This window comes from Coregonus clupeaformis, unplaced genomic scaffold (genome assembly GCF_020615455.1).
Source record: "Coregonus clupeaformis isolate EN_2021a unplaced genomic scaffold, ASM2061545v1 scaf0162, whole genome shotgun sequence".
Classification (NCBI taxonomy): domain Eukaryota; kingdom Metazoa; phylum Chordata; class Actinopteri; order Salmoniformes; family Salmonidae; genus Coregonus; species Coregonus clupeaformis.
In genome coordinates, this window is record NW_025533617.1 from 240,730 (window position 1) to 254,025 (window position 13,296).

General features: G+C 43.0%; 1 protein-coding gene across 1 annotated transcript in view; it reads right to left on the minus strand.

Annotated features, from left to right (window-relative positions):
- The window catches only part of LOC121568046 (caprin-1-like), a 36,322-nt gene extending 24,075 nt beyond the window's left edge, over positions 1–12,247 (minus strand). Inside the window, exons 1-6 of the mRNA XM_045213861.1 lie at positions 12,104–12,247; positions 10,994–11,167; positions 6,104–6,166; positions 5,771–5,857; positions 4,576–4,823; positions 4,146–4,228 (exon numbers count right to left, since the gene is read on the minus strand). Of these exons, the coding sequence (XP_045069796.1) occupies positions 4,146–4,228; positions 4,576–4,823; positions 5,771–5,857; positions 6,104–6,166; positions 10,994–11,167 (655 nt within the window). The 5' untranslated portion in view covers positions 12,104–12,247. The remainder of the gene's footprint in view (positions 1–4,145; positions 4,229–4,575; positions 4,824–5,770; positions 5,858–6,103; positions 6,167–10,993; positions 11,168–12,103) is intronic.
- Between the last annotated feature and the right edge of the window lie 1,049 nt (positions 12,248–13,296).

A 13,296-nucleotide genomic window follows, 5' to 3' on the forward strand; every position in this document is an offset into this window, starting at 1 on the left:
ATATATATCCCTTTGAGCATGGTGTAGTTATTAATTACACTTTGGATGGTGTATCAATACATCCAGTTACTACTAAGATACAGGTGTAGTGGACAGTCATATTTAAAAAGTATGCTATTATAAATACCTCACATGCGACTCGAATTAAGACTAAGCCATTAGCCCATTAAATGACATCTTTATCTGACTCCATAAGATAAATAACAATATGCAAGAAGACTACAGTTGAGTTACAGTAGTAGGCAATGAAGAAATGTCTGAGAATAGAATTCTAAATACAAGTGTATTTAATTACTTTGTAAAATGAATGGATTCACAAGGCATAAACTTAAAAAGGTACAAAGCATTTTTCTAAGCATGGAGAGAGAATCTCACCACAGCAGGTCAGGAACACATAAGAGATAGAACAATGAATCTAAGACCCTTTTATAAGCACCTGAGTTGTTAGGATTCAAAACCTGAGTTGATGGCCAATAGTATTACTGTAAAGTTAAACATCCAATCAGATAGACCTACATGATGTAAACTCTGCTTCTCAGAGGTGTGACAATGAAGGTTGGCAAGACCAACATAGAGAATGTTGAATTCCCAAGACGACACAGAGAATGTTGAATTCCTAAGACGACACACAGCAAATTCTTGCATACAGTTGATAAGAGTCACTTCTGGGGCTGAGCGACCCTACACAGGCGTCCTTCCTAACTCAGTTGCCGGAGAGGAAGGAAACTGCACAGGGATTTCCCCATGAGGCCATTGGTGATTTTAAAACAGTTACAGAGTTGAATGGCTGTGATAGGAGAAAACTGAGGATGGATTAACAACATTGTAGGTACTCCACAACATAAATGACAGTGAAAAGGAAGAAGCATGTACAGAACAAAAATATTACAAAACATGCATCCTGTTTGGAATAAGGCACTAAAGTAATACTGCAAAAAATATGGCAAAGAAATTAACTTTTCGTCCTGAACACAAAGCGTTATGTTTGGGGGCAAATCCAACATGTCACTGAGTACCACTTCATATTTTCAAGCATGGTGGTGGCTGCATCATATTATGGGTATGCTTGTCATTGGCAAGGACTAGGGAGAGTTTTTTTTAGGATAACAAGAAACGGAATAGAACTAAGCACAGGCAGAATCCAGTCTGCTTTCCAACAGACACAGACACATTCACCTTTCAGCAGGACAATAACCTAAAACACAAGGCCAAATATACGCTGGAGTTGGTTACCAAGACAACACTGAATGTTCCAGAGTGGCCTAATTACAGTTTTGACTTCCAAATCTGTGGCAAGACATAAAAATGGCTGTCTAGCAATGATCAACAACCAACTTGAGAGCTTGAAGAATTTCTCAAATAATAAAAAAAATGGGCAAATATTGTACAGTACAGGTATGCAAAGCTCTTAGAAAATTACCCATAAAGACTCACAGCTGTAATCGCTGCCAAAGCTGATTCTAACATGCATTGACTCAGGGGGTTGAATACTTATCTAAATCAAGATATATATCCCAAACTTTTTCCACTCAGGGCCCCCTTCCAGCATTGAGGAACATCCCGTGCCCCCCTGCACACCATGTCTCTTTCTATGGCCACAAGCACTGTTCATGACACAAACTGTTCACACCCCTCGTTGGTGGAGAAAACATTTAAAGCAGGTTTAAAGCTTATTTCCTGCAATTCTACACATTTTGTCATGGGGTGCAAAGAAGATTTAGCAGTTTTAAAAACACATTTTCTTGCAATTCTATACATTTTGCCACGTCTAATGTGTATTCATGTGATATTTGAGTGACTCAAACATTACAACAAAATCTATGGGCTAAAAAAAAAAAAAAAAAAAACACTAGCTAAAATGGGCTAGTTGATCTGGACATTTCTGACAAGTTACAAATGCAAATTACTGACATGACAATGACGATGGACTACCCAATTTCGACATTGCACATTGGGCATTCTACCATTACAAATTTCAAGAGTAAGATTAAAGCCCACAGTTACCACTACTGCATATATTTAATCTATGTGTGTGTGTGTGTGTGTGTGTGTGTGCGCGCACGCATATGAGTGTGTAGGGTCCTGTGAGAGACAGTGCAAAAAATAAATAAATACAAAGGTCAACTGAGATAGCCCCGTAGCCACTGTTAGCTATTTAGTAGTGTTATGGCTTGGGGGATAGAAGGTTCAGGGTCCTGTAGGTTCCGGACTAGTAGTGTTATGGCTTGGGGGATAGAAGCTGTTCAGGGTCCTGTAGGTTCCGGACTTGATGCATCGGTACTTCTTGCCTCGCGGAAGCAGAGAGAACAGTCTTTGGCTTGAGTGGCTGGAGTCTGCATACATCATTCATCTTACCCTAACAGTAGAACCTTGACTATGGTTCTCCATCTTCCACACAGGCTCAACAAGCAACTGCAGCTTGCTGCTAGGTTATAGAGATATGTTCTGGATTAAACCATTGGGATCACTTGAAGGGGAACGTCTTGGGAAAACTATCGGGAGCATTAGACAATGAGTCAAAATGATGGTCTGCCCTTTAAACATTTTCCGGGCCTTCCTTTCACACCGCCTGACAGAGTGGCAGGGAGCTCGGCCCCAGTGATGTACTGGGATATCCACGTCACCCTCTGTAGCGCCTTGTTGTTAGGTGCCTTGCAGTTGCCGTACCAAGCGGTGATGCAGCCAGTCAAGATGTTCTCAATGGTACAGCTGTATAACTTTTTGAGGACCACAGGGCAGGCGATACTGGGGCCACTGACTGGCACCCTGCCCTATCGTCGTCTACTGGACCACAGGGGACGGGGCAACTGGCACCCTGCCCTATAGTCGTCTACTGGACCACAGGGGACGGGGCAACTGGCACCCTGCCCTATAGTCGTCTACTGGACCACAGGGACGGGGCAACTGGCACCCTGCCCTATAGTCGTCTACTGGACCACAGGGGACGGGAAACTGGCACCCTGCCCTATAGTCGTCTACTGGACCACAGGGACGGGCAACTGGCACCTGCCGTTACTGGAACGGGGCAACTGGCACCCTGCCCTATAGTCGTCTACTGGACCACAGGGACGGGGCAACTGGCACCCTGCCCTATAGTCGTCTACTGGACCACAGGGGACGGGGCAACTGGCACCCTGCCCTATAGTCGTCTACTGGACCACAGGGATGGGGCAACTGGCACCCTGCCCTATAGTCGTCTACTGGACCACAGGGGACGGGGCAACTGGCACCCTGCCCTATAGTCGTCTACTGGACCACAGGGATGGGGCACCCTGCCCTATAGTCGTCTACTGGACCACAGGGGACGGGGCATCCTGCCCTGGCTGAGTATGGAGAAGCCCTCAGCATTCAACACCAGAACACGTCACTGTGTCCCCCAAGGCCTCAGCAATCTCAAACCAACACTCTTATAGCCTATACCCCCTAGGACATGATTACTCATGCAGAATGCACCCTCATATCTACTGTACAAGGCCTTGGAAATAACAGAACAGACGGGAACTGGGTTGCCTTTAGGTCTCCAAGATCTCTCTCTGAAGGCAGACACCTCAGGATATGAAGGAGACATCTTGTCATCAACGAGTTGTGTGACAGACAGTGGATAGTTACTGCCAGCTCTAACCATCCAGTGGCAAGTCCAAACACACTCACACAATCCTTTCAGTCTTTTCTGATCATGGAGTTATAAAGCCATTTGCCATTGCCACAATATCCTGCCAAATATATCGCCACCTACTGGGTAACTAAATGATAACACTGCGAGTCTTCCTGAATAATTAAATGTCTTTCCTGTCTAGAGAACAAATATTAGACAAAGTCATTGGCCAAACTAGCCTGGTCCCAGATATATTTGATCTGGGAGCAGGCTATGGCCAAACTGGAAGACAAAAAAACCCTAGCAATGCTACTGGCAAAAATATCTAAATTAAATTATTTCCAGTAGCTTCCATCCACACAGAGACAATTGCAGAGGGACTTGTTAATGAGGATCTAAAGTCACAGAACATTCAAAAAGGTATCGTGTAGAACAGAAATGATATTCAGATAGAATAGAGAATCCTCTCAGCTCTATTCATTCTATCTGCAACATTCAGAACTTTTCACGTCACTGAACACACACCCAGGCAGTTGTTGGTTAGACTTACACGTAGTTCCTGCCACAGCTTTGTCCTTCCCCTCCAACAGATCCATGAGGTGTTGAGAAGCCTCCTCGTACTGGTCAGTAAACCTGCAATAGGAGTGGTAAAGTTGGAACTTGTGAAAGAAAAATGGATACCCCCCCCACACACAAGCTGTTCAATGCTCCTGCAGTTTTATTGAGTGCAACATTGACACAAACGTCTTGGTAAGGCTTGAGTTGCAATTCCCTCTCAAATCGGGGTTGTCAAAAAAGTGAAACCCCAGCTTCTAAACATCGAAGTTGACCATCATGTTCATGGTATGTAAATTATTCGACAGATGGGCTGAGAAGCCCTCTCCTGAAACCAAGACATGTTTTCATGAGGAAGGAAAGTTATAGTAAAAAATAAATTAAAAAAAACCGTCCACATATCTTTTTCCCCCCCACTGTCTAACCTGGTGTTTTGGTGTGGTTCTGGTCCCACTAGTTTATAGAGCTCATCCAGGGCAGTGAGCTCCGTGTCGGTGAGTAGTGAGGGGGTGCCTCCCCCGGCGGCCCCCTGTCTCAGCTCCTGCCTCACACGGTCCTCCCCCAGCCTGTCCAGGAGGAACTGGACCTCCAGGATCGTCTTCAGCCTCTTCTGCTCAGACTCTTCCCTCTGGAGCTGCTCCCGCCTCACTGCCTTCTTCACCACCCTCTGGATCTGGACAGGAGGAGAAATCACATGTTATTTGTCACGTGCCAAATACAACTGGTACAGACTTCACTGTGAAATTCTTGCTTACGAGCCCTTCCCAACAACGCTGAGTTAAAATACAGAAGAATGGAGCTATATACACTGGGAGTACCAGATCAATGTGGAGCTATATACAGGAACAATGTGGAGCTATATACAGGAAGTACCAGCTCAATGTGGAGCTATATACAGGAAGTACCAGCTCAATGTGGAGCTATATACAGGAAGTACCAGCTCAATGTGGAGCTATATACAGGAAGTACCAGCTCAATGTGGAGCTATATACAGGAAGTACCAGCTCAATGAGGAGCTATATACAGGAAGTACGAATACCAAAGTGACTAGGCATCAGGATAGATAATAAAATAATGGACAGAGCAGCACATGATGAGTAAGTGTGAGAATGTGCGTTGTGTTGGTCTGCGTGTGTTTTATGTAGTGAATGTGTGGGAGTTTTGTAAGGTGTGTATATATGTGTATATATATAGTCTAGTGAGTGTGCGTAGGGTGTGTGCAAGATAGTCAGTCAATTAATGGTACTCAAACTATCTGCACTATGTAGCAGTCTGGCTATTTAGCAGTCTGATGGCTTGGGGAGCCTGTTGGTCCGAGAGCCGATGCTCCGGTACCGTTTGCCGGACAAAGAGCAGGGAGTCGGACCACAACGTAATGAATAAGCTGAAAATATAATATACCTCCAGTGTGTGGTGCTGGCCATATCAATACAAAACGGACACAGGGGTAACACCAGAGACACTAGTTCCAGAGCTCCAGTGTTAGAAGAACACAGTCATCCATTGCCATTTTAACCTCCCAAGAAGAAACACACACAACCCCGCAAAGGGGTTGGAATCTAGGGTCAGCCACAGAGCAGCGCCCCCTGGAGCAGTTTAGTGGTTAAGAGTCTTGCTTACATCTTGCCCCAGTGAGAGGAAGCTCTTCTGTAACTCCCTGGCAAACTCCAGGTTATTAGTCACTTCCTGATACTTGGTCAGGGCATCCTTCAGGAGATGAGAGAGACAGAGGAAACTGGTTAACACAGAAAGCCTAACATCTACTGTTCAAAGTCTTAAAAATGTATTGCATCATTCCTTCCTGCTTCCTTGAAGTAATGACTGAACTGAAGACGTCGGCTAATTGGTGAAAGCAATGCAGTGGAAAATTTGCTTACACCAACCCAGTAATGTTAGCTCAGTGACTACAGATGATATAGGACTCATACAGTATGTTGTAGAACGCTGACCCACCAGCTGGTCCTGGTTGAGACGCTCCCCTTTGTCCTTCCTGGCTTGATAATCGTCCAGCTTGCCCTGTGAGACAGAGAGGATTAAAACCATTACAGTATGTTGATCTAATGGTATAATAAAAAACTAAATTCTACAGAGTAGAAGATAAGAGCTGAAATGTCTCGGTTGTTGGTTTAGGTGGGAAGCGATGCCCCGATCCTCATTCCTGATTAGTGGGATTGTTGTTGTTTAAAGTGTATGGTTAGGGCCAAAAAAACATCAAAACCTGCAACAGATATCCAATGGTAACCTCATCCACAGGTTGCTAATCCCATGGTAAATAATAATAATAAGCCATTTAGCAGATGCTTTTATCCAAAGCGACTTACAGTCATGCGTGCATGGTGGTCCCGGGGATCGAACCCACTACCCTGGCGTTACAAGCGCCATGCTCTACCAATTGAACTACAGAGGACCACGGTAACGCTGCACTAAAAACATGACAGGTTTGTTGACACCTCAGAGCAACGCCATACATCTCAACACAGTACAAGTGTGCTTGACAGCTAGTGAGTTAATGAGACGGACAACTTCTTCAGAACAGCTTTGGCAAACACCACAAACCTGCCTACTCAACCAGCCGCACTGAGAACACAAAGCCTAGCTAAAACTGAGATAAGTTGATTTTACAACTAGACCGGTAATTCATGCAATTACCGAGAATGATTATTATTGGCCATTTCAAGACATCAACGTCAACCAATATAATTTTGCCTGCAGACAGTCGCCATGTTATTATGCTAATGTTAGCTAACAGACGTTTTTTCCATGTGCTTGAAAAACCTACATTGCTTGTTCTTTGCCAAATGAAATGAAATATTTGATGCTAAACGTTTGTTTGATTCTACACACTCACACATAAAGGCCTCATATCATTAATTGTCTGTCTATCTGCCTAACGGGCTTGCTAACTAGCTTGCTAAACAAGGCAACGCATAGCTAGCTACAGTAGCTAGCTAGCGCAGGGGTTTTCAAACGGGGGTCCGCGCCCCTATACGGGTTCTACAGGGGCTCCACACTTTTGTGGGGGTATATTTTGCGATTTCTTGATGTGAAAAATAATTTCAATATCGCTAGCTGCAACAGAATACCATCGTGGATAAAAACATTATGTCTCTGTGTCCAATATAAAAATAAAAAAAAAGAGGTTAGAGGTAGTTTCATGAGCCAATGCTAACTAGCGTTAGCACAATGCCTGGAAGTCTACAGGTACAGTTAGCATGATCGCGGTTCCTGTTCATCTGACTCTGGGGAAACAGATAAAAATGGCTTCATTGCCAAAATCTCCTTCAATATGAAGGAAATTACAGTAATTGGACCTATTTTCCTGTATAGAAAGTAGTAATTTGGAAAAACAGTTTCAGTGTCAATTTAAACGATAGAAAGCATGCAGAAAAGATATTGAACAATATATATATATATTTTTATAATACCATCTTTGAAAACTAACAATCAAATAAAAGCTAGACAGTAAGGGAGAATCCCCCCCCCCTTACTGCAAAATGCTCTCTACGCCGCCAAGATAGCTTTCTAGCTAATAGATTATAGCTGTGTTCGAATACCCATACTAACATACTCTATACTTAATGAGTATATACACACACTACATACCATTAGTTCATTTCAGTATACTGTAAATTAACGGTATCCTTTCAGTTGAGTGTACTAGCGCTACGCCTGTCTACCGGAAGTTGATGCTGTTGCTATGCAACCTCTTGCTAGCTTGTTAGCATAACAAATTACTAGCTAGGACATCTTACGACTTCGGGTGTGTTCGTAAATTCAATCTGGAGTGCCAGAGTGCGCTATGGGCATTCGTAAATCCAGAGCGTTGTCAGATTGTCCGTTAGTAAAATTCAGAGCACACACTGGACGCGCTGGCCGAGGAGTAGGGTTGATCCGAGCGTTCTGACCTGACAACGGCAGTCAAGCACTCAAGCTAACTGGCTAACGTTGGCTAGCCTGCTAGTTACTTCCAGTACAAATGAGAGAACACCTCACTCTGACCATTTTACTCATCCTAGCAGAGCTCTGTAAGTCGCTCTGGATAAGAGCGTCTGCTAAATGACGTAAATGTAAATGGTTAGACTGTTTTCATGTTATCCAGAGTGTTGGTGACTAACTGTGCTGCTGGCAACAATTTAATTACGCTTTTTTTTGCCAATGTTTACTGACACCAGCTGTATTCAACGGGTGTCGAGCGTTCGTAAATTCATCAGTTATTCTGCGCTCTGGCACACACAGATGAGAGTGCTCTGAAATCAGAGTAGATAGCCAGAGCGAATTTACGAACGCACCCGAATTAACAATGTCCATTGAGAATGCACAAAGACTATACCACTTAGCTAAGCTATGAATGACGTGAATAATCAAGTAGTAGTTAGATTGGGTAGTTAGTTAGCATATAGTTAATGTACTGGCAAGTTCGATGTATTAGTAGCCAACTAACGTTAGACAGCTAGCTAACATACTGCTGCTGTAATGATATGCTATGCAGTTCGTAAGGATAGCGTAGCTAACAAATTGTCAGCCAACATAACGTGTAATGTAACTTAATTGAAAAGTCATTACACTGCTCAACATTTAACACTTGTCATAATTAGTTAAAGCAATGAATTTGTATCCGCTCTTGGACTTCTGCTGCAAAAAAAATTTTAAATCGGAAAATGTGGTGAAGCCACGCCCATTTTCTGAAGAATCGCATTATGGGCCCTAAAAGCACAGAAATAGTGTCCACTGCTTGTATACCTTGTATTTTGGCGAATGTAGTACGACATCCGGGAACTTTTGGCATACTAACTATATCCATACTATGACCAATAAGCATACTACATCCTCAATTAAGTCAAAATTGTACAGTTAGTATGAGTATTCGAACACAGCTGAAGTTAAGAGTTTACACTTTCTCTTCCAATGAACTGTTAAAAATGTTGATTACTTGTAACATATGATTGGGGTCCCTGGGTCGTCGGTTTGCCTGGGTGGGGGTCCCTGGGCAAGAAAAGTTTGAAAACTGAGCTGAGCTAGCTTGCCAGTCTGCAGAGAGGGACTTGCACTTTGATTGTGCAACTGTAATGTCGGGGAAGACGAGGTGATGTTGCAACTAAGCAGTGAGAGCAAAAAGCAAGATGCTGTGTCTGCAGTACTGGATGACTTGCTAGGACAGCTGTGTCTATTTTAGAGTCCCCTCTCCTCCTCCTCTTCCACAGTTGGAAGGAATTGCATAACGCAATGCGCCTTGATTGATCTTGTCTGATAGGAAACCGCGGTCATCATGATCAGCACAATGTTGGCACTGAGCCTGTGCAGTAGCAAAAGTGCCACACTCTATGCATCCATAGAATACGATACAAGTAACTGTTGTCCATCAAAAACAGAAATGTGTCTGTTTGCAGTCTGTTTTTAATTCCCAAGTCCCCCCCAGACACTACAGAAAAGACGCTGGAAGCAGTGCCGGGTCAGCCGAAGAGCAGGGGTGTATTCACTAGGAACCAAATGGGGAGAGACCTACCTGAATTTGTCCAATAAAAACTCTCGCAGGCCTGGAATTTTTTGTGATTTTAGGGGCAAGACCATCTGGCCTTCAGGAAGTGCCCAATCTGGCAGGGCACCAAGGCCATTAACCCAGAGGCAGTCAACATTTTGAAACTATTTAACCATAAAGGTAATTGTTTAAAACCTGGACATTTCTTTGTCATTTTATGAGGCATGTCTTACCGTGTTCCAACCATAGGAATGTTAAGTGGATTATTTTATAAACACTTCCTCATATGCCACTGAAACCAGTATGGCATGTTCTTAACTTTCTTTCGTTGTCCCAGCAACCAAAGACAATCCTAGTCATATTAACAACCCATGCTAGTTGTTGCATTTTTAAATCTTCCCTCTTTCTAAAAAAAGGACCTTTTCATCAGTCATTTGAAACCACTCGCATTTGCAGTGCGCTTTTGAGAACAGTGTTTTCCGCCAATTGCATTTTGGAACATTCATTCCTTGTAGCCTACTGCCATGTGCGCATTGCTGCTTTTCTAACGTGAAGAAATAGCCTAATAGTTTATCAACATTTTAAGCTAAGGTTCTGATCCGTTGCATCAGCCTCATTGCTTTTAAACGTTGTTTTTTTTAATTCTTTGTGGTTGTATTAATTGGGTCTATCGTCCGACAACTGTCCCAGAGTCTGTTTTTGAATATTTATTTCTCACACAGAACGACAAGCTGACTAATAGAATATAACTTTAGTACTATGGGGGGATAGTAGATTGACATAGGCTAATACTTTTGGTGTTCGTTGCTCATCTTGTTGGCTGACAAAAAGTAAAATGTGTACAGTTCTTCTAACATCTTCAATATGCGCCTCAGAATTCGATAACGATACGTGCCGTTGCGGCCCCGCTGATGTGCCCATCTTCACTTGTTGCCTACTTCGGAGCTGCGATGAGTGTGAAAAGAACCCGATCATGTGACAGGCATTGGCTAATAAGAATTGAGATATCTGAGAAATCCATGTGAGTGAGAGGTGCTTCAGAGCACTGCGATTGTCAGCCAGGAGAAGGGAGTTCTAATTATTATATTCTGCCCAAGGGCATGGATTTTTTTAGGGGGCATTACGGCCACACAAGGGGCCACACAATTCAAGGCCTGAACTCTCATTTTCGTTACAAAACATTTTGAACTAATGATTACACCCCAGGTTAGGTGTATTGCTCAAAGGCACAATGGCAGGAGGTGGCACCAGAGATGGAGGTATCAAAAGGCCAAGTAACTTTATTACTCCAATACCCCCCAGGGGCCACTTTTCACCCTCATCACATTTGTGAAAGTTTCATTCCCCCAAAATAAAACGAGACGTACCTTTTTCTTCTCCATGTTGCGGACCTTCTTGTCGACGACGCCCAGGACCTGCTTCATTGCCTCGGTCTGGGCCCCAGAGGACTGCCCTCCGCCCAGGGTGATCTGTCCAGGAGCAGATCCCACATCTGGGCTGGCCGACTGCACTGTCCTGTTGCCATTCATCGCTGAGGGCATCTGAATAGAGAAAGCAAGAGGCACATCAAATAAGTTAGTTATGGAGGTGGAGACGAGGAACAATGGCTGGATTTGAAAGTTTCCCGGACACTCCATTGAGTTTGCTTTTTAGCCTAGGCTTAATCTGTGTCGAGGAAACCGCCCTACTCATCTAACAAAATAACTGCTGGTGTAGCCAACTTTCAATTGTGGTTGAGCATAAGGAAGCCCATCTATGTGGCAAGCCCATCTATGTCCATATCATTTCAGTCATGTCACTTGCCCAGGAGGGAGGAATGAGAATGACAGTTGCAAATGTAATCTAGCCTTGGATTGGAGAACAATGGGCATCATGGTGGAATACAAATCTGAGGCCCACAAGTAGCGAACGTTAGTTACATACATGGTCCACTTGATTGAACAGATCAAGTGTTGCCAGCCGCCCCACGCCGGACCATTTAAATAGGTCATGAACTTGTTAACCAGTTTCAAGAATATTAGTTGACCTAGTTCGCTACCACGTGCAGCTCAATCTTACCAAGACGATAAGATAGCTAGCTAACGTTAATTAGCCTGTCATCGCATAAGGCCGAACCGAGATCCTTATCGTTAGCTAGCAGATTTTCCAACTATGCAGCACGCGGGTATGCAGCTTGCCCAGATAACTAGCTAGCGGACATGAGCTAAATCTAGGCTCAATCACACGTATGATCAGAGGTTAGATTGATTAGATTATGCAATGTAGATGTAACGTTAGCTAGTTACTAAAATGTTTTAGCTATTGTGGCTCATTAGCTAGCTAATCATCGCGTGACAAGGAACGTTAGCCAATTTTGGCTGTGATGCACCCGCTGTCCAATGTGATAACTCAGCTAGCTAAAGTTAGCATAGCATTAGCTAACATAGCTGCGCCTCCTTGTCGAATAGGTTCATTTGGCTAGCTTTATATTTGCTTACCGTTATGCTCTATGTATCCACGGTGGAGCTTGTTCACGAGAGAAATGCAATAGCCAAGATGTTTTTATTGTGTTGCTTTATTTTCTCTTTCAATACTGAGGATCCGCCCAGCCGGCCTCACCGACAACTGAGACGGTTTGATTGGTGAAGAAACTCCTTATAAAGAAGAAGGTCCCTTTTCGGCTGCCCGAAAATATGCCAGACTGAACGAACCAGACTGATCTGATCTAAACAAATCAACTGGGGAAGAAACACGATATAGAGACAGTTTGTGAAAGACTGAATTACGAAATACAAATTATAGACTCGTATGTTGATGAAATATTAAAATGTACATAACAGATTTTCTATTTCTAAGACGGGCAAAAATGCGCATAGCCAATCTTGGCCCAAAATCCCCAAATCTGCAAAATAACTTCTATTGATTTGTTCAAGCTAAATGGTGTGTGCGCTGTATATTTCTTGCTCTTGCACTGTACAATGCTGCTACATTGTCTGTAATCAATGCATTGATTTAGGTTCAAGTTTGTCAGATTACAATAGCCTATTGCTAGCTACATCTTTGTGACATTGTTAAGTCGACAATTTGGAATGCGAAGATGAACAGTAGCTTGGTGATGAGATCGATGTATTTACTGTAGATCAGCAGAGGGCAGTAATGTACCATGGACAGTGTTGGGGGTAGTGAACTACATGTAGTTCAACTAGTAATTTAATTGAATTTTGCAGTAGCTTGGTGGTAGTTGAGCAACTAAATTCAAATTTTGGTAGTGTTTCAGTAGTTAATTACTTTTTTTTTTTTTACCATGCAGTGGCTAACTACTGAAGAAGAGGAAATATGGGAAAAGTAGGCAAGAATTTCCTTTCTTTTTAGGCATTAGTAGACCTGCCTAATTCTCACTTGAAACTTAGTTTTTGTGTTTAATAGTTAAATTACACATTCTGTTAACATCTGACTTCAGAGTGATCTGTCCTTGCAATTTGTAGTCTATGACGTTTCAGATTTAGATATGATAATTTATTACTAAGTAGTTTGGATGTAGTGAACTACTTTTTAAAAGCAACTTTAGTTAAGTAAACTATATTTTTCTTAAGGGTAGCTTTAGTGTAGCTTAACGTCTTCCATTGTGAAGTAATTGGTAGCTTGGTAAACTATATTTTCAGAGTAGCTTCTCCAACACTGGCCATGGAAA